Raw genomic sequence first — 25,183 nt, forward strand, 5'->3', positions numbered from 1 at the left:
AAAAAGAAAATAAAAAAGATGTACAACAATAACAAAAAAAAATAGTATCAAAACAGCAGTCAGACACAAGAGTCTAGAACTTGGGGTAGATCAGATTGTTGATACATATTTGTGAATCATCAATCTACAGGAGATAATAAATGCTGTAGGGAACTGACACAATTACCCAGAGAAGAAATGTATATATAGAAGAGAGGAGAGCCAGAACTAAGGGGTTCATTTTTAATATTCAGAAGGAGATAGAACAAGAAACACAAACAACAGTTACTGAAAATCCACCAAAATTATTAAGAGTCAATAGGCAAATATGATAACATAGATGCCAAGAAAATAAAGTGTTTCAAGAAAGGAGTGACAGCCTATGTTAAAAGCAACCCAGCTGAAAAATCTAGTAAGGTACTAACAGAGAAATATCATCTAAACTGGTAAATGTCACTGGTGACTTTGATTAAAAGTTTTAGAGGAAAAGGGAGTTGAAAAGCAGATTGGGCTTGGTTAATAAATAAATGAAGGATGGCAAGAAAATGGAGATAGCATATATGAACAACTCTTCTGAGGACTCATTACGAAAGCAGTAGAAAAATAAGGCAATAGCTGAAGGAGAATGTGAGATAATTAAGAGAAAATTTTTAAAGTAAGAAGATAATAAAAGCATGTTGAGGCCAAAAGAAACAACCCAGAAAAAAAAAAAAAAATAGGCAATGGTAATGCACAAAAAGGGGCAAAGACTTTGAGAAGCTGGAAAGGGATTGGCTAGCTTTTGATAGGAGCAGACACATCCCTAAATGTGTTTCTGCTTCTATCACAATGTGAGTACAGATGTTGGAAAGCTGGGAAATTATTGATAGCAGGAAAATGAGTGCTTTTCTTTTCACTATGAATGAAAGGTTAGAAGTGGGGAAGGAATAAAGGGAAGTGTTAAAGTTTAAGAGACGTGGAGGCGTAAAATAATCATTTTGTACAGCTAGAGAACATCAGTGTTGAAAGGGACTGCTCTGATGCAGTGTTGAGCACCCACTGAAATTTGTGGTCATAATTTTCTTCTCTATCCTTCAGGGATTCCACTGTAGACTAAGAGAAGGCAGACAATTAGGTTCAACCAGAGATGGAGCCTAGCAAATTTTCATATTCCCATTGTCCCTTTCTTTGATACCAGTAAAAATGACACAGGACATGTAAAAGAAAGGCATAAATATTTAAATAAAAAGGTATCCACAGCAAGGCAAGTATAGACAGAAGCATACTTTCATCATTTTCTCTATCTCTATGCAGGGAAATAATAGAAATCATGGTCATAAGCTGACATTCCCATATACTATATTCACCCAATGGACAATTCCCAATATTCACAAACACATTTATACTTAGACTATGGCAAATGCAAAACAGATTGGAGAAAAAAAACAAAAATAAAAACATTTCAGCTTACTGCTGAAATGCTGAACTCCAGAATAATGAAAAAGATCTTATCAGAACAATTACAGGCAAAAACCTTTAGATGTTAAATCTAATACCAAATCATTTTTCTCTGTAGTCATAATTGCCTCAGTAACATGGAAATACTCTAATTATCTATAGCTTAGTCCACCAAAATTCTCTCAATAATCTCCTAGTTAAAACTATTTCCTTACTTTCTACAAACAATTTACAAGTAAAAGTACTAATGTTTCAACAGTCATCACATGATAACCAAAAATACTTTTTTCTTCAATAATACAAATGATTGTCACATTTAATACTTACATTAGTTACTGAAAGAAATTTAGCAATTTGAAATGCAGTATTAAAATGCATTAAATAGCTTTAAAAAATAAAGTTCCAAATAGTTTACTCATAAACATGTTTTAGAAACAACTAGAATTGGTTAAGATTCAGTAGAACCTGAACGTAAGCTAGAGTCTTCTTGCTAAGTTTTCCTAAAAACTTATAATTGATCAAAATGTTCAAGAATGTTTCCAAAAATTCTTGCTTTTCTCAATTTTACCTGTTCTGAAAAACAAACTTTTAACTACTTCTGCCCTAAATTCCCAAATCTTCCAAAATATTTTATTTTCTCATAAATTAAAATGCTATGTCAACAGTGTGAAAACCTTGATTCTGTAGCTCAGCTTTAGCTTATTATTATGGATAAAACGTACACAGTGTTAACAGTTATGTAATTGACTCTGGCTTTTATTCCCATAGAAACTGAAAATGAATTACTAAAAGTGGTATATACTGATAAAAGAGTGCTTAAATTAAAACATCCCATATTTGGTAATCTGGCATCAGTTGCCAGAGATGTAAGAATAAAGTGACAGCTTGGCAGCTAAGCTGTTAGAAATTTTTTTTATGGGTTTCAGCTTAGGCCTGCCAGCTATATTTCTAGTTGCTAATAATTCTGGCTCTATATTGAGTAAAATTCTTCCTTAGAAGAACCAAAGAAAACTATAAATAAATATCTTATTGGTTTTTATAATTACATGTATATAAAGTACCAAGTAAATCGTAGATTCATTTGTTGAAAATTACTATTATATAAATAATAGTACATTCCATAGTTAGGGGGAAAAAGTTGACCATGAGGACTTAAAATACTGAGAAGAAAACGGTATTTTAATAGAATGTAGAGGTTTTTTTCCACTAGCATCAAGTACCAAGAAGATATGCATTTGGTAAAATAATTCTTTTTCAGGTAAATACTAGAGAAATAATTCTTTTGGTAAATTATATGTTGTTGACAAAAGACCATTATCAAATCCTCGATAGAGTGTATACTAAAAGTACTGCATTATTTGAAGAAAAATAATCAATAATATAGGCAAAATGAAACTAATATTGATATTTTCACAATCACTTCAATATAGACATAAAACCAAATACAACTAGAAAGATATTTTGGTCTATGAGGATCTATAAAATAATATTTAAGTCAGGTGCATTAAACTATGTCAAAACACTATCTTTTGGTACCTGCACGTTAAAGAATTGTTTTATATAAATTGAAGATTCCTGCTATTTGTTAAATTTCATGCAAGTAAGACACACAATTTTTGTGTTTAAGTTACATATCTATATACTACACATCATTTTGATCATTTATTCCAAAGAGAAGTTGATGTGATTTAGTATCTTTCAAAACAGCCAGTAAAGAAATTTTCATTATCAAAAATCATTAGATGAACCACAGCATACTTAGAGAGGAATATCCTCACCAGACTGATGATGTGTGTGGTGTCCAGATGCCTCAGCAGACTGCCTTTGTTCACTGTCTGGAGAAGATAGCAAAGAAGTAGAATGAGGGCTTTCTGTGGGAGATGATGTCGAATGAGCCTGAGCTGACACTGTAGAGGATGTAGAAGGTTGAAGAAATTGTTCAGCTGGAGTATCTACTTCCATTGCCGTTTCACTCACTTCCAAATCAGGACTTGATGGGACCGTAGGAAGAGTTGAAACATCTGATTGACTTGTTCCACCTTCAAAATACACATTAATGCAAATTCAAATTTTAAATATTTTCTAAAACCAACAACTCTAAACGAATGTTCAGAAAACACATTTCTATTTGTACACACAAACATATATATAATTTCAGTAATAATAACTACTGGTGATTTGGCCAATTTGACAAAATAGGCCAATCAAAAAGGGTAAAAATTTTATCTACAACATATTCTTGTTAATCAGTCTTTCCAATTACATAAAACTTATTTATACACAGAATTTTATCATATTTCCATTCTCGGAGTGCATTAAAAAAAGGCTTAAAATGGGGAATCTCAGATTCTTTTACTTTGAGAAAAGCAAAACATATACACTAGGTCTAGTGGCAAGAGGAGGGACAAATTATAACCAACACCTTTTATTCTCTACTACTTCACACAATATAATAAGAATCTTGCGATTACTACAGATGTAAAACATGGTGTAATTTAGATGATATAAGTAAAACGGCTTCAATAAGTAGTTTTTGCCAGCTTTCTGATGACTTTAATTAATATGAAAAATTACCTCTGGGTCGAGATCTTCCTCGTCCTCTATTGCTTTGTGCAACCTCACTTGCTTCTTCGAACCATCTTGATAACATATCAGACATTCTCTGCATCAATGACACATTGGGACTCTGCTCTCCTATTACAATATAGGTCTTATCAGTGAATTTAGTAATAAGTCAGGATCTTTCATTAATACAAAAACCTAGATTTGAAGGGCTTTAAAATGAAAGCATTTTTTTAAAAAATCAAATTTCCTAAATAAATTGTACAAATGTATATAAATCTATTAGAGCTTTCATCACATGTTACAGTAATTGTTTATATGAGTGACTCTCCATCTGTATGGTAAAGTTCCTTGAGAACAGGGCTCACCTCCCCTTCATCTTTGTCTATTCTTAGGTACCTTTAAACCTCCCACCTCCTACCTCAACCTATATTTTTAGTTTTAAGAGTGCCCAGCCAAGAAGGGCTCATGAATTCTAAGTTTAATAGATTAAAAGAAAGATTTTCCCTCTCTCTAAAGCATTATAATCAAGTACAGACACAAAATAGCCTTATGTTTTTGCATAAAGTTTCCTTAAACTTATTTTCATCAACATTTACTATAAGCAAATTCTAGATATTTAAAATTAGCTGGAACCAGAAAGTATTTCATCTTCTCCTTCACTCCTTTTCCTCTTTCAAATACACAAGTTTTTCTAAGAGCATTTTCAAATATAATGCCAAATTTAAAATGTGACATCTCTATTCTACAGTCTTATAATTTAAAATGAAAATCAGTTCTTACATTTTCTGTAAAATCAGAGTTTCTTTTACACTTTACTGCCTTTATATAATGTAGCTCATATATTGGGGAATATGCTTTTGATCACAAAAGACATTTCAGAAGTCATTGTACTAAGATTTTGGTTACAGACCAATTTAATAAAATATAATACTATAGAATTATAATTCATAGATTAATTCTATTTTCAAGTGTGTTATCTTAAAGCTCCCAGGGTAGTTTCCTACGCTTATCAAAGGCACTTGAACATTTTATGTGCTATTATAAAACCCTCAGGTTGAGTTTTCATTTCTCTTGATATCTAATAGAAAGGCAAAAATGGAGAGGTCTAACAATACCCAATGTACTAAGGGGCAATGGGCATTGTTACACTTTCAGTGGGAATGTAAATTAGCACATCTTTTTTGGAGAGTAATCTGATAACTATCAAAATTAAAAGGTACTTATCCTGTGACTAGGCCATTCCAAGTCTAAGAATTTATCCTAAGATATATTTGCATAAGTATACTAACATATATGTACAAGAATGTTCATTACAGCATCACTTATAATAGTGAAGTCAAAAATATTAATTTTATTATTTATTAATATTAATTTTAACATCAGTTTTAATATTAAAATTAGAAGTTAAAATATGAATTTTTAAATAACACATACAAAGAAAAGCTGACCAAAGTACAGTTACCATCTCGTTCTCGTTCGCTCTCAGGCCTTGCTCTGGGTCCAGTATCTGACCAATCACCACGAAGTCTCAAACGCTTAACTGGTGGTTGTCGTAACTAAAAGAAAAGAACAGGCAAATTCTACGTAAGTCTAAAACTCATCTATTCTCAACTCTTAAAGCATACTTGATGTCTATTTATTTCTATCTCACTACTTTCTTGAGTATGCAAATTAGATCTAGATGAAAATATAAAAGGCACTGGTATAAGCCACATCAGCCTTTTGAAGCACTCGTTCCGAGGATAAATATCCCCTGATGTTGACAGCCTCTATTTAATATCTTCAATCTAAAGAGTCTCAACGCAACTTTGAAATCATGTATATGTGATTTCTAATCTCACCTGTATCACCTTCCAGCTGACAAAAGGAAGATATTTTTAACTATCTTGAGCCTTAGTTTTCTACTGTGATGATAAATATAGTCTAGGTAAATTACTCACATACCAAACAAACAACGGGAGTCACCATTATTTTTACTTTCTATTGAGAATTTACTCTTCAGTTCCCAAACAAAATCTATTCCAACCCTTTATGGCTTACCTCAAGTTATCTATTCCATCATGCTGCTCTCATTCTTACCCTCTAACGATTTTTCGTTCTACTTCAGAGAAAATGAAAATGACATCATTTTCTTTAGCTGAATTCTACAAATTAAATCTACGTCTACAACTTCTAACTTCTTCCAACCTTTATTGAAGGATGTATCATTTATTCTATTCAAGCCTAATTTCTCCATCTGTGCTTTTTATTTCATTCCTTCAACTCCTCTTTGACCAATTATTTGTTTGACCAATTACTGTTTGACCAGTTATTCTCTTTTCTACACCCATATCCATTTTCCCTCTCCTGGTTCTCTGTCCCAACATGCTAAAAGTTCTTGTCACTTTTAAGAAACAAAACAATATTTCAACTTCATAAAACCCATTTTCCAGCTACAATCCTTTCTCTTGCTATCACTTTACTCAAGCTTCTTGAGAAAATTCTACATGCAATCTACCACTCCTCCTTCAATCCACTGTAGTCCATCTTTGCACTGATTTCCATCTTTCCACTAACTTCATTCCCACCAGTCACCAGTGAATGATCAATTACCAGGTTCAATGATCAATTATAAAAATGATCAATAATAATTGCCAACTCAAATGGCATCTTTCAGAGCATATCTGACATGTTTATGGTACCTACCACTCTTGATTATTCCCTTTAATAGTTATATTTTTAACTTTTTTTTTCTCAGGCAGGGTCTCACTCTATTGTCCAGGCTGAACTGCAGTGGTCCCATCCTAGCTCACTGTAACTTCGAACTCCAGAGCTAATATGATCTCTAGCGTCAACTTCTTGAGTAGTTGGTCCATGTGCCACCAAAACCAGCTAAGCTTTTTATTTTTTTTAGAGATGGAGTTTTTATATTGAAATATAATTCACATAATATTCATAATTTTAAATTATACAATTCAGTAGTGTATATTCACAAAGTGGTACAACCATCATCATTATATAATTCCAGACCGTTTTCATCACCCCAGAAACAAACCATAATCAGCCACTCCCCACTCATCTCTCTGCTCAGCTCTTGGCAACCACTATTCTACTTTCTGTCTCTGTGGATATGCCTGTTCTAAGCATTTCATATTAATAATATCATACAATATATGGCCTTTTGTGTTTGGTTTCTTTCACTTAGCATTATGTTTTCAAGGTTTATTCATATTGTAGTAGGCATCAGTACTTCATTTTTTTAATGACTGAATAATACCCCACTTCAGCAAGATACCCTATTTTGTTTATCTATTCAACAACTGGTTGATGAATAAACTTATTCCACTTACTGGCTATTATGAATAATGCTGAATTGAGCATATGTACAAGTTTTTGTAGGAACATGTTTCAATGCGCTTGTGTATACAGAAGAATTACCCAAGATAACTGAAACACAGTACCTCATTTTATTGTACTTTGCTTTATTGAATTCCACAGATTGTGTGTGTGTGTTTTTTTTTTTGTTTTTTTTTTGTTTTTACAAATTCAATGTTTGTGGCAACCCTGCACTGAATAAGACTATTGGTGCTATTTTTCCAACAGCGTGTGCTCATTTTATGTCTGTGTCACATTTAGGTAATTCTTATATTTCAAACTTTTCCACTATTATTCTGCCTATTATGGTGATCTGTGATCAGAGATCTTTGATCTTACTATTTTAATTGCTTTGGGGAGCCACAAACCACATCCATATAAGACTCCGAAATTCACTGACAAATGTTATGTGTGTTATGATTGCATCACTCACCAACTGTTTCCCCCATCTCTCTCCCTCTCCTTGGGCCTTCCAATTCCCTGAGATAACAACAACATTGAAATTAGGCCAGTTAATAACACTACAATGGCCTCTAAGTGTTCAAGTGAAAGGAAGAGTCATATGCCTTTCACTTTAAATCAAAAGCTAGAAATGATTATGCTTAGTGAGGAAAGCATGTTGAAAGCCAAGACAGGCCAAAAGCTAGGCCTCTTGCACCAAACAGCAAAGTTGTAAATGCAAAGGAAATGTTCTGGAAGAAACTTTTAGAAAAGTGCTACTCCAGTGGACATATGAATGATAAGACAGCGAAACAGCCTTATTGCTGATATGGAAATAGTCTGAGTGGTCTAGACAGAAGATCAAACCAGTCATGACATTCCCTTAAGCCAAAGCCTAATCCAGAGCAAGGTCCTAACTCTCTTTAATGCTATGAAAACTGACAGAGGTAAGGAAGCTGCAGAATAAAAGTCTAAAGCTAACAGTTTAAGGAAAGAAGCTGTCTCTCTAACATAAAAGTAAAAGGTGAAACATCAAGTCCTGATATGGAAGCTGCAGCAAGTTTTCCAGAAAATCCAGCTAAGATAATTGATCAAAGTGGCTACACTAAACAACAGATTTCCAATGCAGATAAAATAGCCTTCTATTAGAAGCAGATGCCACTTAGGACTTTCACAGCTAGCGAGAAGTCAATGCCTGGCTTCAAAGCTTCAAAGGACATGCTGGTTCTCTTGTTAGGGGCTTACACAGTGGTGACATTAAGTAGAAGCTAATGCTTATTTACCATTCTGAAAATCCTAAGGCCCTTAAGAATTGACTCTGCTCTAAAAATGGAACAGAGCAACGCCTGGGTAACAGCATACCTCTTTACAGTATGTTTTACTGACTATTTGAAGCCCACTATTGAGACTTACTGCTCAGAAAAAAAGATTCCTTTCAAAATATTGCTGGGCATTGACTATGCACTTGGTCATCCAAGGGCTCTGATGGAGATGTACAAGGAGATGAACGCTTTTATTGCATCCTATGGATCAAAAAGTAATTTCAACTTTCAGGTCTTATTTAAGAAATACATTCTGTAAGGCCATGGTTGCCATAGATACTCATTCCTCTCACGGATCTGTGAAAAGTCAATTGAATGGCCAGGCGCAGTAGCTCACACCCATAATCCCAGCACTTTGGGAAGCCGAGGTAGGCGGATCATGAAGTCAGGAGTTCAAGACAAGCCTGACCAACATGGAGAAACCCCATCTCTACTAAAAATACAAAATTAGTCAGGCATAGTGGCACATGCTTGTAATCCTAGCTACTCGAGAGGCTGAGACAGAAGAACTGCTTGAACCCGGGAGGCAGAGGTTGTGGTGAGCTGAGATCGTGCCATTGCACTGCAGCCTAAGCAACAAGAGCAAAATTCTGTCTCAAAAAAATAATAAGTAAATAAAAGTCAACTGAAAACCTAGAAAGGATTCATCATTCTTGATGCCTTATTAAGAACATTTGTGATTCATGGGAGGTTAAAATAACAACATTAAGAGGAGTTTGGAAGAAGTTAATTCCAACCCTAATGGATGACTTTGAGGGTTAGAAGACTTCAGTAGAGAAAGTCACTGCAGATGAGCTGAAAACAACAGAACTAGAATTATAAGCAGGGACTGATGGTGTGACTAAACTGTTGCACTCTCATGATAAAACTTGAACAGATAAGGAGTTGCTCCTTATGGATGAGCAAAGAAAGTGGTTTCTTGAGACGGAAACCGCTTTCTTTGCTCATCTATAGAAGTAACTCCTAGTGAAGATGCTATGAACATCGTTGAAATGACAGCAAAGGATCTATTATGGAATACTACAGAAACTTAGTTGATAAAGTGGCAGCAGGGTTTGAGGACTGACTCCAATTTGGAAAGAAGTTCTATTGTGGGTAAGATGCTATCAAACAGTATTGCAAGCTACAAAGCCATCTTTTATGAAAGAAAGAGTCTATCTACATAACAAGCTTCACTGATGTCTTATTTCAAGAAACTGTCACAGCCCCAACCTTTAGCAACCACCTCTCTGATCAGTCAGCAGTGATCAGTATCGAGAGCCCCTCCACCAGCAAAAAGAACACAACTTACTGAGGCTCAGATGATAGTTAGAACTTTTTAGCAATGAAGTAATTTTAAATTAAGGTATATACATTGATTTTTAAGACATAATGCTATTGCATACTTTATTATAATAGACTACAGTACAGTATAAACATAACTTTTACATGCACTGGGAAACCAAATAATGTGTGTGACTTGCTTTACTGCAATATTCACTTTATTGCAGTGGTCTATAACCAAACCTGCTATATCTCCAAGATAAGCCTATATATCTAGGAAGGAAGTATGGGTCATCTAATAACTCTAATTTTTGAGGGTTCCAATTTCTCCACATGCTAGTCAACACTTGTTACTGTCTTCTTTATTTTAGTCATCCTAGTGGGTATGAAGTGATACTTCACTGTGGTTGTGATTTACATGTCCCTGAGGGCTAATAATGTTGAGTATCTCCTTACATACTATTGCCATTTATATTATATGTCTTCTCTGGGGGAAAAAAAAGCACTATATAGTCAAATCCTTTACCAATTTTTAAATTTGGGTATTTGTCTTTCTATTGTTGTTTTTAAGTGTTTCTTATATAGTCTACATACAAAATTCTAACCAGACACATGATCTGCAAAACATTTTCTCCCACTCTGTAAGTCACTCTTTTTTTTTTTTTTTTTTTGAGACAGAGTTTCGCTCTTGTTACCCAGGCTGGAGTGCAATGGCGCAATCTCGGCTCACCGCAACCTCCGCCTCCTGGGTTCAGGCAATTCTCCTGCCTCAGCCTCCTGAGTAGCTGGGATTACAGGCACACGCCACCATGCCCAGCTAATTTTTTGTATTTTTAGTAGAAACGGGGTTTCACCATGTTGACCAGGATGGTCTCGATCTCTTGACCTCGTGATCCACCCGCCTCGGCCTCCCAAAGTGCTGGGATTACAGGTTTGAGCCACCACGCCTGGCACACTCTTTTTATTTTTATTTATTTATTTTAAAACAGCATTCATTGATTTTTTTTCCTGAAAATTATGCAGGTTTTGATAAAACTTGGTGATGCTCAACTGTGAATTTTTTTATTTATCCGGGAAACCATACCTCATAATAAAAATAGAAAAAAAACTTTGCATCCTCAGCAAAGGAGACAGGAAAAAAAAAATTCCCCACACATTCCATATTATGTGTAAGTACAGCTAAGGGCAACTGAGAATAGTAAAATCTACACAGGAAGACATAAGTGTGTGACAGGGAATAACCAGAACAAAGGAAGCTTGGTGTGGCAGCTGTCCAAATTTTCAAACAACTAATCCCCAAAAGGAGAGGGCTTCACTCTTTATATGAACTATACTTAGAACAATATAATAGAATCCTGCTTCATGGTTTCAAGAGAGAGGAATTTTTATATTACCTAGGTAAAGAACTGGTTTTATAACCTCAGCAATTATTTCTAGAATAAAATCTTCGAATTAAAAACTAGCCCAAATTTGACTTTCTGAGTACATGAAATAACCTAGTCAAAAATACTGAAAATGGCATAACATTCATTCAGACACCAATTTTTTTTCTTTTTTTGAGCACTTTTTATATGTCAGTATATTATTACAGGTATTGGAAAAGAACACACAAAACACACAAAAAAATCCCAATGTCACAAGCCCAATGGAGCAAACAATACATGAAATAAAAAAGCAAAATATACAAAGGAAGTTACTGCTATGTAGAAATAAAGCAGAAAAGGGGATAGGTAGTATCAGTTAAAGGCTGTGATTTTAAATAGGATGGTGAAGTAGGGTTTCACCAAGAAGGTTACATAATCAAAGACCTGAAATACACAGGGAAGAAAAAATCCAGGTATCTAGGGAAGAGCATTTCAGGCAGAGTAAATGCAAAAATCCTGAAACAGAGTAATGCTTGGCCTATCTGAGTTACTAAGTAAGCAGATGTGGTTAAAGAAGAATAAAGAAGAGAAGAGTAGAAGTAATAATTAGGACCAGATAATATAAGATCTTCAAGCTACCATTAAGGACTTCGGTTTTGCTTTAGGTGAGATAGGGAGCCACTTGGAATCTTAATGAGAAGAGTGGCATGATTTGATTTAGGTTTCTAAGGATCACTATGTATGCTATGTAGCTACAGGGCTGTAGAAATGAAAGCAGCAAGACTGGTTAGAAAACCACCCAAATAAAGTATAAAGAGGGACAGGTCATGCCAGAGATGCTGATAGCTTGGATGTGGGTGGTAATGTAGCTAGGGTGATAAGCAGTAGTCAGACCTGGAATATATTTTTAGGTACAAGCTATGGGGACCAGAAGAAAATGAGAGAATGAATTCAACAAAGAAGCCCAATAATGGAGGGGGGCAGGTGATAAACTGTCAAAAATAAGAAAAGATGATAGAAAAAAAGAAGGGCCGGGCACGGTGGCTCAAGCCTGTAATCCCAGCACTTTGGGAGGCCAAGGCGGGTGGATCACGAGGTCGAGAGATCGAGACCATCCTGGTCAACATGGTGAAACCCCGTCTCTACTAAAGATACAAAAAATTAGCTGGGCATGGTGGCACATGCCTGTAATCCCAGCTACTCAGGAGGCTGAGGCAGGAGAATTGCCTGAGCCCAGGAGACGGAGGTTGCGGTGAGCCGAGATCGCGCCATTGCACTCCAGCCTGGGTAACAAGAGCGAAACTCCATCTCAAAAAAAAAAAAAAAAAAAAGAAGAAGAATATAAAAATAAGGGAAAACAGGAAGTACAAAATTATTGAGTAAGACAAAAGAATGAACTAAAGAAAGAAGGGGAAAAAATAAAAGAGAAATTATTAGAGGTGGTAAGGAAATAGAAAGGCCTCAACAAATAGAGAAAATACAAAAATATTATGGAAACATTGATTTAATTGTATGATTTAAGGCAAAAATCATACAATAAACTTTTATTCATGCTTTAAAACCTTCTCAGGCTTTCTAAATGTTCCAAATCAAGATCAATTATTCCCTACTTTGTTCTACTTACATAGAACATAATCCTTATATACATAATTCTATATTAAGTTTTACACATTTATTTACTTATATCTCTACTTCCACTAAGCTGTGAATTCCTTGGGCAAGAGGTCATGTCTTTGTCTGGTCATCCTTGATTTTCCAAAGTTTAGTAGAGGACTTGGTGTATAGGAGGCACCCAATAAATATTTGGTGAGTTGAGTTTGTCTGAACACTATCATCAACATTTTTGGTATAAAACACCAAAAGAAAATGTGTTAGAATTATAAATGAGACAGACTATTAATTTTTTCTATGTATACCTCTGAATTGCTTGGTTTGTTATAATGAACATAATTTTTTTTAATTTTTGAAACGGAGTTTTGCTTTTGTCACCCAGGCTGGAGTGCAATGGCAGGATCTCTGCTCACTGCAACCTCCTTCTCCTGGGTTCAAGCGATTCTACTGCCTCAACCTCCCGAGTAGCTGGGATTACAGGTGCCCGCCACCATGCCCGACTAATTTTTGTATTTTTAGTAGAGATGGGGTTTCACCATGTTGGCCAGGCTGGTCTCAAACTCCTGACCTCAAGTGATCCACCCACCTTGGCCTCCCAAACTGCTGGGGTTACAGGCATTAGCCACTGTGTCCGGCTAACAAGCGTAATTTAAATCCACTTTCAGCATTATTTTTCTTAATTTAGTTAATGCAACAAACAAGACCAAGGAAAAGGCTCCCGGAATAAAAAAAGAAAGAAAGAAAAGAAAAAAACAAATGTTCATGACTCAGCCTCATTAACTCTGATTCTATAAATATATTTTGGCTAAGTATTGCATGATATCAAAACTAGCTGGCCCACTTAAAATGTCTACGGACTTCCAACTTTTTCATTATGTAACAATCACAGTTTGACTGTAACTTTATTTACCCATATATCTCAAGGGGAAATTTACATAGCAGTAACAAAATGACAGAGCAGATTTCATGTTTTCAACCAGAGTAATAAACTAAAAAATCATAATATCAGCCAACATACCCTTCTTCATCAATTTTCTAATTGAAATAAACACACTGCTATGATAAAATCTCGAAGTATATTTATAAAGTAATCCTGATTAATTTTATAGCCTTCTACACCTGAAATTATGAGGAATGAATTGAGTTTAGCATCTTATAGGAATTCCAAAATCACTGTTATTCATTACTAACCTTTAAAATGTATTCATTAATAGGCATTAAGCCAATACAAAAAAGTCACTGAAAATAAAAATCAATGGTTAATTTCAGAAGACATTTACAAGCCAAGGTGCAGAGTGAATAAACTTAGGACCTTATAACAAAAAAGTCACAGTGAAAAATATATTAAGGAAGGAAGCTTAACAGGTTAAACATTTTTTTACAGCAATGTACTGTCAAGGATACATTATTTCTACTTTTCCCCTTTTATAAATAATAAATTCATTATAGTCATTTTTTGAAAGTAATTCAATTCATTCACCTACTTTTCAATATATACAACTACTTTAATTTACTTTTTTCCCACAAATTTATTTTGTAAAATATACCTAGGGATAATGTTATATATCACTAGCACATAACTGTGGAAGAGGCACAACTGGGAGAGAAGAGGATTGCTGTCTGTATACTAAGAGTAAATGGTAATAGATAAAAATTCTATTGATCCATGGACATAAACATTTAGTCTCTTGGAAGTTTATCATCATATGTTCTATTATTTTAATTGCCTTTCTGCAAGTGTTAGAACTGATCTTTCTTCCTGCTGCTGTGCATCTATAAAATTAAGATAAACATTTAGCTATCAAGTATATTCTTTTAAAAAATAATTTGCAATGCTTTTTTCTAAAGCCTTATCTCTAAGAATTCACTATTAGGGATAAGAAAAGTTGTATTAAGGAAAGAGTACTTTCACTTCTTATCAGACTGTTTTCTTAGTTTCACGGGGGTTTTGTTTAGAAAAGCACAACTAAATCTTATTATCTAATAATTCACTACTAAGGACAAGGCTTTAGAAATAGTATTTAGAATACCAATAATAAATTAGTAAATTATTAATACATTATTAAGGATAGAGGCTAACAAATTATTAGTTATTACTAATTATAATACAAATTACAAAAAACATTTTTGTAATTAGTAATTAGTAGTAACTAATTACTAACTACAATTAGTAATTAGTAACTACTAATTGTAATTAGTAATAACTGATAATTCACTAGCTTCTATTCTTTCAAGTATGTCTCATGTTTTTTGTTTTCTAAACTCTAAATGCCTTGAAAATTAATGCTAATTTTTTTTTCGGTCTTTAGGCCCCAGGAGTCACTGCATTATTTTCTGAATTCAATAAAGGACATGGTTTTGAATAAACCTACCTCTTCTCTTCTCTCTTCTGCAGAAGGAGTTTTAAGTTCTCGTGCTGTATCATCTTTCGGGTCAAAAAGATATATGTAATCTGAAGAGTAACTAACGAGAATCTCTTGACCATCTTCACTGTAACACAGAGATGTCACTCTGCAGGACTTATTATTAAGATGGGAAGGAATAAAACGGGCAACCATTCCAGTAGTCCCTCGACCTGCATAATTCCCTAAATAAGAAACAAGAAGTTATTTAAAATTAATAATGTTTTAAAGAAAAACATTTTTTAAAACTCTTAATCTGAATTATTACATATGTGACTTAATGTAGCAACATAAATAAAAGCCATCATGTTCTTTCTCTGTAGTAAGATTTTGTAACAAAACAAAAAATACGGTTTAAAGATAACATCTCTACAAAAAAAAATTCATGATTGTCTAGAATTCCAGATTACATATGCTTTGTTCAAATGAGTTAATCAAGTAAACTATGATTTATAAATATAGTCACACAAAGTTATCTTCCAAAAGTCATCTCCTGTAAAGATAACAAATTTTTACAAAAAGCTGATACTCATTAGCATACTACAGAAACTAGTATTACAATATCCTTAAGATGATATAACTTCTACTCTTATAAAAAATTTCTGATTGCCATGAAATTTCTCTCTTACATAGGACAGAGTAAAAACACTATTCCAATTTTAACTAATTCTGGTAGTCTTCAATGCAACATGACACGGAGGAGTACATCTGGTGCTTTGTGCCCTGGGGGCCCAGAAATGCTAAATTCTAATAATCCCACAAAGCTATATAACCTTGCACAATATTGTGCTCAAAATGTCAATTGTGTCCATCTGTTGAGAAACAATTATAATTAAGCCTATAATTTCATATTACTGTTTCCTCTAAATGTACATATCCAAATAGACTGGACTCCTCAATTATTATTAGATATGTGACTTAATGTAGCAATACAAATAAAAGCTATCGCAGTTCTAAAAAGAAAGATCTCATCTGGTATTCCCATCTCAATAATCTGTCCATCTTCACTGACATTGTTGGTTTTTGCCCAAGTCCACCTTTATTTTTAACAGTATGAAATACGTGAATATATGACTGTGCATTTGATGTGTGTATGTGTGTGTGTGTGTAATCTTGGCCTTCCTTTACTGAGAAAATGTGAATGAATGGAAGTTGACTTCCAATTGGTTACCCTGTAAGTACTTTGATCCTACATTGAGTAGGGAAAGAGCACTGGTTTATATTAGATTCAAATTCAGTACTGCAGCATTATTAACAGCATTTTCAGGTAAGCAGGAATACATATATGTTACACATAATACATACCCAAGTCACCATTCTAAATTTTCTCTGTACCGTGTTTACCATTATTCTCTTGATTGAAAAATAGCAGAGTCCTCCCAAAATTCATGTCCCCTCAAAATTCATGTCTACACAGAACCTCAGAATGCGACCTTTACAAATGTAATTAGTTACAATGAGGTAATACCAGATTAGGGCCCACCTCATCCTAACTAGATTAGGGGTGGGTCCAAATCCAATATGACTAGTGCCCTAAGAGGAAAATATGAATGCAGACACACATAGGGAGAATGCCACGTAAAGAGGCAGAGATTGGAGTGATTCATCTATACCAAGGAGATGCCAAGGATTGGCAGCAACCACAAGCTAGGAGACAAGCATGGAACAGAACTTCCAGTAGAAACCAATCATAAGACATCCTGATTTCAGACATTAAGCCTCCAAAAATGTAAGAGAATAAATTTCTATTGCTTTAAGATATCCAGCTTGTGGTCATTTGTTATGGCAGTCCTGTCAAACTAATACATCGAATGTTACAACTTTTTTTTTTTGAGATGGAGTTTCACTCTTGTTACGTAGGTTGGAGTGCAATGGCGCGATCTCGGCTCACCACAACCTCCACCTCCTGGGTTCAGGCAATTCTCCTGCCTCAGTCTCCTGAGTAGCTGGGATTACAGGCACGTGCCACCACGTCCAGCTAATTTTTTGTATTTTTAGTAGAGACAGGGTTTCACCATGTTGACCAGGATGGTCTTGATCCCTTGACCTCGTGATCCACCTGCCTTGGCCTCCCAAAGTGCTGGGATTACAGGCTTGAGCCACCACGCCCGGCCTAAATGTTACAACTTTTTAAAGTTAAACTGCAAAAGTAACATCCCAAAGAGTCCTAAGCATGGTGAAATGTTATTTTTTATAATAATTCATATTAAACAAATATTATTCTCTGAAATTTTATAACCAACTAAAATTTTTAAATTGAAAATGTCATAAAGATTTACTCTCTGTACTGATAGTCCTATATTTTCTCTAATATTATCTTCTTTTTTTTTTTTTTTTTGAGACGGAGTTTCGCTCTTGTTACCCAGGCTAGAGTGCAATGGCGCGATCTCGGCTCACCGCAACCTCCGCCTCCTGGGTTCAGGCAATTCTCCTGCCTCAGCCTCCTGAGTAGCTGGGATTACAGGCACGAGCCACCATGCCCAGCTAATTTTTTTTTTTTGTATTTTTAGTAGAGACGGGGTTTCACCATGTTGACCAGGATGGTCTCGATCGCTCGACCTCGTGATCCACCCGCCTCGGCCCCCCAAAGTGCTGGGATTACAGGCTTGAGCCACCGCGCCCGGCAATATTATCTTCTTACCTGTAGCTCTTGTGCCCAGCATTCGCCGATCATATATTCGTACTGAGCTATCAGAACAACCAACAGCAAGGTAATAAGGTATTGGTGGGCAAATAGCTACAGATGTGGCAGCACGTCGACAGTTAATTAAAATATCCTACAAAAGATAACATAATGCCAATTACACAGAGTTATACAGCAAAGATTAAATTATATTTAAAACATTTTCTCATTAGTAATTAGAAGAAAACTGCCATTCTCAGAACTCCTAATTCAGTCAAGAATGACAATGACCAGAAAGACAATATAGCTTTCTTTTCATTTTTTTCAGATTTCTACAAATTATTTCTACTGTATTCAGCCTATGTTGAAATCAAAATAAATATACTCAATCAATATTTCTAATGAAGATACTCTTTTCCTTTATAGTCTGCCACGCAAATCCAAAATTGATTATTTCTACTACAATACTTCATACTTTCCTTATAATCCAATCAAAATAAGAAAAAATATATGGAAATAGTAAACTTAATTAAAATACAAATTTTAAAATGATCAGTATTCAAAAAATACATTCTAAAAAGGAAAAAAAATTACTTTCAAATATAAGACTGAAAACACTGAGTAATTATGCTAGATCAGCACCAGCTGCAAAAAGTTGGTAATAATTCAAGAAACTCATATTTATGTAACCACAATTAACTTTTTCAAAACTAGCTACATTTCATATAATGTTATAATTCAATTTGAATTATTTCTCAGAAATGCCTGTTAAATATTCCCATACTCATAAAAAAATCTTTAGAAATGTAAAAAATTCATAATTACCTATATATCACTAAGTCATTAGTACCATTAGAAATGACTGCTATTATTGGTATACTTGACAGTAAAGATGGGGTTATAATCTACCTATGACAAATCTATCATACTATGATAACTATTGATTATTTATATAGTATTCATTTTTTAATTTTTTTTGTGACATGTCTCATCTGCTGCCCAGGCTTACAGTGGTGTGATCACAGCTCACTGTAACCTCAAACTCTTGAGGTCAAGTGATCCTCCTGTTTCAGCCTCCCAAATGGCTGGACTACAGGTACACACCACCATACCAGGCTAATTTTTTTTTTTTTTTTTTTTGAGATGGAGTTTCGCTCTTGTTACCCAGGCTGGAGTGCAATGGCGCGATCTCGGCTCACCGCAACCTCCGCCTCCTGGGTTCAGGCAATTCTCCTGTCTCAGCCTCCTGAGTAGCTGGGATTACAGGCACGCGCCACCATGCCCAGCTAATTTTTTGTATCTTTAGTAGAGACGGGGTTTCACCATGTTGACCAGGATGGTCTCGATCTATCGACCTCGTGATCCACCCGCCTCGGCTCCCAAAGTGCTGGGATTACAGGCTTGAGCCACCGCGCCCGGCCAGGCTAATTTTTTAAAAAAGTTTTGTACAAATAAAATCTCACTATGTTGCTCAGGCTTATTCATAATAGTTTAATTGTAATCACTGCTATTAAATTTTAACAAAAAATTAAATAATGTTTATATTTTACACTTTACTTAAAAAACCTTTCTCCTTAACTGGCTCAAAAATAAAGTACACACATAAACACAAACCCTGCAAAAGACAGGTCTAATATAATGTCATTACTTAGCTCTGTAGAAGAATTAGAAAATGTAAGAGCTAGTACCCCAAATATATATCCGTAAGGCACTCCATTGATTCTATACTGTTTCTATAATGACTCTCACTCTTCATTCTTCCCGATAATGTTTTTAAGTCAATTCAACCTTATACTTTATTTAATTACTAATCTTAGAACATTACTCTCATTACATAGAATTTAATAACCAAATGCCTTTCATAATTCTAAGTTTTTAGTAATTAAGAATTAATCTAGGTACCAGTTTTTCTTTATGCCTCTATCCACTTTTATACATAAAGGAAAAGTTGTATTAAGGAAAGAGTACTTTCACTTCTTCTTAGACTTGTTTTCTTATTTTCATCGGGTTTTGTTCAGAAAAGCACAACCAAATCTTACTACACTGAATACTAAAATAGTTCAACAGAGTTTGCAATAACACTTTATAGTACCCACCACTTACTCTAAGGAACAGGTATATCAAATACCTCCAATAACCTGATATTTAAACTTACCTCTGAGTTTAGTTCAATGCTTCCCTATTTGCATATATATGTATATATACAAAATACATACCAAAAAAAAAAAAACTAATTAAACTGTATGTTTAAAAGTTTTGTTTTGTCTGAGACAGAGTCTTGCACTGTCGCCCAGGCTTGAGTGCAGTGGCATGATCTCGGCTCACTGCAACCCCCGCCTCTCAGAATCAAGCAATTATCCTGCCTCAGCCTCCCAAGTAGCCAGGATTATAGGCGCCTGCCACCACGCCTGGCTAACTTTTTGTATTTTTAGTAGAGATGAGGTTTCACTATGTTGACCAGGCTAGTCTAAAACTCCTGACCTTGTGATCCACCCAGCTTGGCCTCTCAAAGTGCTGGGATTACAGGTGAAAGCCACTGCACTTGGCCTAAGTTTTTTAATTTCTACTTTTTGTTTTCTTTTACTTCTCTGTTTCAAATTTATAAAATAAGCTTTTTATCATAGAGCATGTTAACCATGGTAACTGGTTTAGTTAGCAAGCACTTAACCTGATTACTAGTAATTCTGGGGTTTTTTTTGTTTTTTTTTTGTTTTTTGGTAACTTTCAGTAAAAATATATTTTAAATAGTACTTTCTTATTCTATTTACTACTTCAAAATGATCCAAGGAAAAGCTACTATACTCTAATTAATGTATGTCAGGAAAAACCACTTGGAATTACTTGTTTGGAGTCAAAAGACTGAATGATTTCTTAGGGCTTTTATCAGTTTTAAACAGTATTGAAGGCCAAGCACGGTGGCTCACGCCTGTAACCCCAGCACTTTGGGAGGCTGAGTCGGGAGGATCACTTGAGCTCAGGAGTTTGAGACCACCACCCTGGGCAACATGGCAAGACCTCATCTCTACTACAAATAAAAAAAAAAAAATTAGCTGGGCATAGTGGCACACACCCATAGTCCCAGCTACTTGGGAGGCTAAAGCAGGAAGATTACTTGAGCCTAGAAGATTGAGGCTGCAGTGAGCTAGGACTGCACCACTGCACTCCGGCCTAAGATGACAGAGTGAGACCTTGTCTCAAAAAACTTAATTAATTTAATTTAATACTATTAAAGCATAAAAAGCTAATATTAGAGATATTATCTTTACAGTAGTGGGCTAAATTTGTTAAACAAACATGTTGATACCATGGTATTTTATTATTATTATTATTATTGAGATGGAGTCTTGCTCTGTTTCCAGGCTGGAGTGCAGTGGCACTATCTTAGCTCACTGCAACCTCCGCCTCCCAGGTTCAAGCAACTCTCCAGCCTCAGATTCTACAGCCTCAGCCTCCCGAGTAGCTGGGACTACAGGCGCACGCCACCATGGCCAACTAATTTTATTCTTTTTTGTTGAAACGGGGTTTCCCTATGTTGGCCAGAATGGTCTCAGTCTCTTGACCTCGTGATCCACCTGCCTCAGCATCCCAAAGTGCTGGGATTAGAGGTGTCAGCCACCGAGGCTGGCTGGTATCTTATTATTTCTTTTAAAAAAAAACGTAACATACAATAATTACTGGTTTAAAAGACAAGATAAAAAAGACAATAAGCTACCACAGGCCTTTATAACTGCTTTTTGGTAAGTCAAAGTTGTTTCCATGAGTAAATGAGATACATTGATATAAATTCTTCAGGTTTTTATAATATCAGAATGTATATACTGAACAATTAAGCACATTTTCATAAATATATTTTAAACATACAATTAAAATATAAGTTCCCCAACTTCAGTATTAACATTTTACATTTTTCAACTTGTGATTATAAAATGTATGCCTATTTAATATTTTAGCAAAACAAAAATTTAAAAATTCACCCATAATCTTACCATCCACATAACTTACTGTCCAATTTTAATCATAACCTTAACTTTTTCTGCACCATTTGTATAAAAATTTAATTCTTACATCTTTACAATCTTCTTTTGTGCAGCTAGTTTTGATGCGTGTATCAAACCACCTAACAGTTCCATCTTCACCACAAGAGAGAAAAGTGTAAGGGTCATTGGGTACAGTCATAATCTGAAGATGAAAAGAAAAGTGTGGATAATCATACTGAATTTAAACAGATGGCTCTGAAAAACAGTCCTACTATTTCATAAAATGATTAAGATTACAAAAACCATGCTTTTTAATTATTCATGACTTACCACACTATGATTCAGAATGGTACAATACAAATAGAAATACATAAGAAGTAACTGTTGAATTAGTATGATTCATTACTTTGAAGATTAGCATTAACTTAACTTCAGATAAAAAGGTATTTAAAATTAGAAACTTCTAACAGCTAGGGAAGAATGATTCTCCCCTAGGTAGCTTATTCAAACTATTCAAAGCTTAGTTTTTATGTTTTCTCCATGTGAATTTATAATTGTACTATAAATATGTAAGCAAATTTTCTTCTCTGGTAATGTTTAAGAAAACTGTGGGTTGCTGAAATGATTTAAGTGGATAATTCACCTCTCAAAAAATTTTAATTGTGGCAATGGTTACACAATATGAATATATTTAAATGTCAACAAAAAGTACTCTCAAAATAATAGTTTAAATGTCAAACTTTATATGTATTTTACTATAATAAAAACTATATTATTTTACTATAATAATACAATATTTTAGATAAGCCTTTAACTGCTTCTAATTTGGCAATGACAATATTGTAAGCTGAGGGTCTCTATAAATCCCACCTCAGCAAGTTCCTCTCTCCTATGTCCCAAAGACCAGTATCAGACCGTGGCCTGTTAGGAACTGGGCAGCAAAGCAGGTAGCAACCAGCAGGTGAGTGGAAAGGTGAGTGAGCATTTCCACACAAGCTGCACCTCCTGTAGGATCAGCGATGGCATTAGATTCTCATAGGACCGTGGACCCTATTGTGAACTGTTTCTGTAAGGGATCAAGGTTGTGCACTCCTTATGAGAAGCTAATGCCTAGTGATCTGAGGTAGAACAGTTTCAAACCCAAAACCATTCCCGCTCCAGGTCCATGGAAAAACTGTCTTCTGTGAAACCAGTTCCTGGTGCCTCTGCCATACATGGTTTTCTGTACCCAATGTTCCTATGTTTGAAACACTGGATATATGAAAGGTATTCCAACTCAGTCATCAAGGAAATATAAATTACCACCACAAAGATAGACAGCTATACCAACCAGAATGACCAAAATGAAAGAGACTGATAATATCAAGTGTTGATGAGGATGTGGAGTAGCAGAAAAATCACACATTGCTGATGGGAGTATAAAATGGTACAAATCACAACGGAACACTATGTATCAGTATCTACTAAAGCTAATCATAATACCTCTCCTGTAACCCAGCAATTCCACTAAAAATAAATGCCTTCACGGGGCACGTAAAAACATGCACTAGAATGTTCATAGCAGCACTATTTATATTAGCCAAATACTTGAAACAACCCAAATATCCAACAATAAACTGGGATTAAATTGTTATCTATTCCTAAAATAAAGTACTAAATCATCACTGATAATGAACAAATCATTACTATTCCCAGAAACAAATGAATCTCACAAACCTTCTGTGTGAAAAAAAGTCAGACATAAAACAGAACACATAATACGATTCTCATTTTCAAAAAATCTTTAAAAAGCCCAAACTAACCTGTGCTCTTAAGAAACTAGAAAGTGGTAAACCCTTTGAGGGGGAAGAAAAGGACCTATTGGGGGCTGTTTCTTGTTCTAGATGTTGAGTACATATATATTTTATTTTGTGAAAATTAACCAAGTTCAGCCGGGCGCGGTGGCTCAAGCCTGTAATCCCAGCACTTTGGGAGGCTGAGGCGGGTGGATCACGAGGTCAAGAGATCGAGACCATCCTGGTCAGCATGGTGAAACCCTGTCTCTACTAAAGGTGCAAAAAATTAGCTGGGCATGGCGGCGCGTGCCTGTAATCCCAGCTACTCGGGAGGCTGAGGCAGGAGAATTGCCTGAACCCAGGAGGCGGAGGTTGTGGTGAGCCGAGATCACGCCATTGCACTCCAGCCTGGGTAACAAGAGCGAAACTCCGTCTCAAAAAAAAAAAAAAAAAAAAGAAAGAAAATTAACCAAGTTCCACACATATATGATGCCACCACTTTTCGGTAGGTGTTTTATACTTTTTAAAAATTTACTTGGAAAACCTTTGTCTTAAAAGGTTTACTATTATCATCGTAACCAGAATAATGGTAGCCCAAAGATACCCACATCCTACCTGTTAGAACCTACCAATACTTTACCTTAGATTGCAAAAGGGATTTTGTAGATGTGATGAATTAAGGATTGTGACATAAAGAGATTATCCTAAATTATCCACACAGGTCCAATACAATTACAAGGGTCTTACTGAGCAAAACAAGGTAGGAGAGTGAGAGTCAGAGAAGGAGACAAGATGAAAGAAGTCAAAGAGAAAAATAAAGAGATCTGAAGATGCTATGTTGCTGTGTTTGAAGATGGAGAAAGGTGACTTGCTCCAAGGAATGCAAGTAGCCTTTTGAAGTTGGAAATGTCAAGACCAGAAGGAACACAGACCTGCCAACACTTTGATTCTAGCCCAGTACACCTTATTTCAGACTTCTGACTTCCAGAACAGTCAGATAATAAATGTGTTACTTTAAACCCCCCACACACACACGCACACACACACACACACACACAATATTATATATACATATATATAATATATATATGACATGGTTGGCTGTGTCCCCACCCAAATCTTATCTTGAATTGCCACGTGTTTTGGCAGGGACCCGGTGGGTGGTAACTGAGTCACAGGGGCAGGTCTTTCCCATGCTTTTCTCGTGATGGTGAATACGTCTCACAAGATCTGATTTTTTTTTTGTTTTTTTGAGACAGAGTCTTGCTCTGTCACCAGGCTGGAGTGCAGTGGTGCAATCTCGGCTCAACACAACCTCCACCTTGCAGGTTCAAGTGATTCTCCTGTCTCAGCCACTTGAGTAACTGGGTTTACAGGCACAAGCCACAATGCTCAGCTAATTTTTTTGTATTTTTAGTAGAGACAGGGTTTCACCATGTTGCTCAGGCTAGTCTCGAACTCCTGACCTAGTGATCCGCCCTCCTTGGCCTCCCAAAGGGCTGAAATTACAGGCATGAGTCACCACACTCAGACGATCTGATGGTTTTTAAAATGGGAGTTTTCCCCTGCAC

At 35.3% G+C, this 25,183-nt stretch overlaps 1 protein-coding gene across 11 annotated transcripts in view; it reads right to left on the reverse strand.

The window, feature by feature from the left end:
- The window catches only part of DCAF6 (DDB1 and CUL4 associated factor 6), a 143,343-nt gene that overhangs the window by 66,901 nt on the left and 51,259 nt on the right, over nt 1-25,183 (reverse strand). For 10 of the 11 annotated variants that reach the window (XM_039480647.2, XM_039480645.2, XM_039480644.2 and 7 more), the window contains exons 5-10: nt 21,926-22,039; nt 17,879-18,014; nt 15,208-15,422; nt 5,444-5,537; nt 3,991-4,110; nt 3,195-3,455 (exon numbers count right to left, since the gene is read on the reverse strand). In XM_039480647.2, coding sequence (XP_039336581.2) covers nt 3,195-3,455; nt 3,991-4,110; nt 5,444-5,537; nt 15,208-15,422; nt 17,879-18,014; nt 21,926-22,036 — 937 coding nt within the window. In that variant the 5' untranslated portion in view covers nt 22,037-22,039. The remainder of the gene's footprint in view (nt 1-3,194; nt 3,456-3,990; nt 4,111-5,443; nt 5,538-15,207; nt 15,423-17,878; nt 18,015-21,925; nt 22,040-25,183) is intronic. The other variant, XM_074389836.1, reaches the window with a different exon arrangement.

The sequence above is a fragment of the Saimiri boliviensis genome, chromosome 19 (assembly GCF_048565385.1).
Source record: "Saimiri boliviensis isolate mSaiBol1 chromosome 19, mSaiBol1.pri, whole genome shotgun sequence".
NCBI lineage: Eukaryota > Metazoa > Chordata > Mammalia > Primates > Cebidae > Saimiri > Saimiri boliviensis.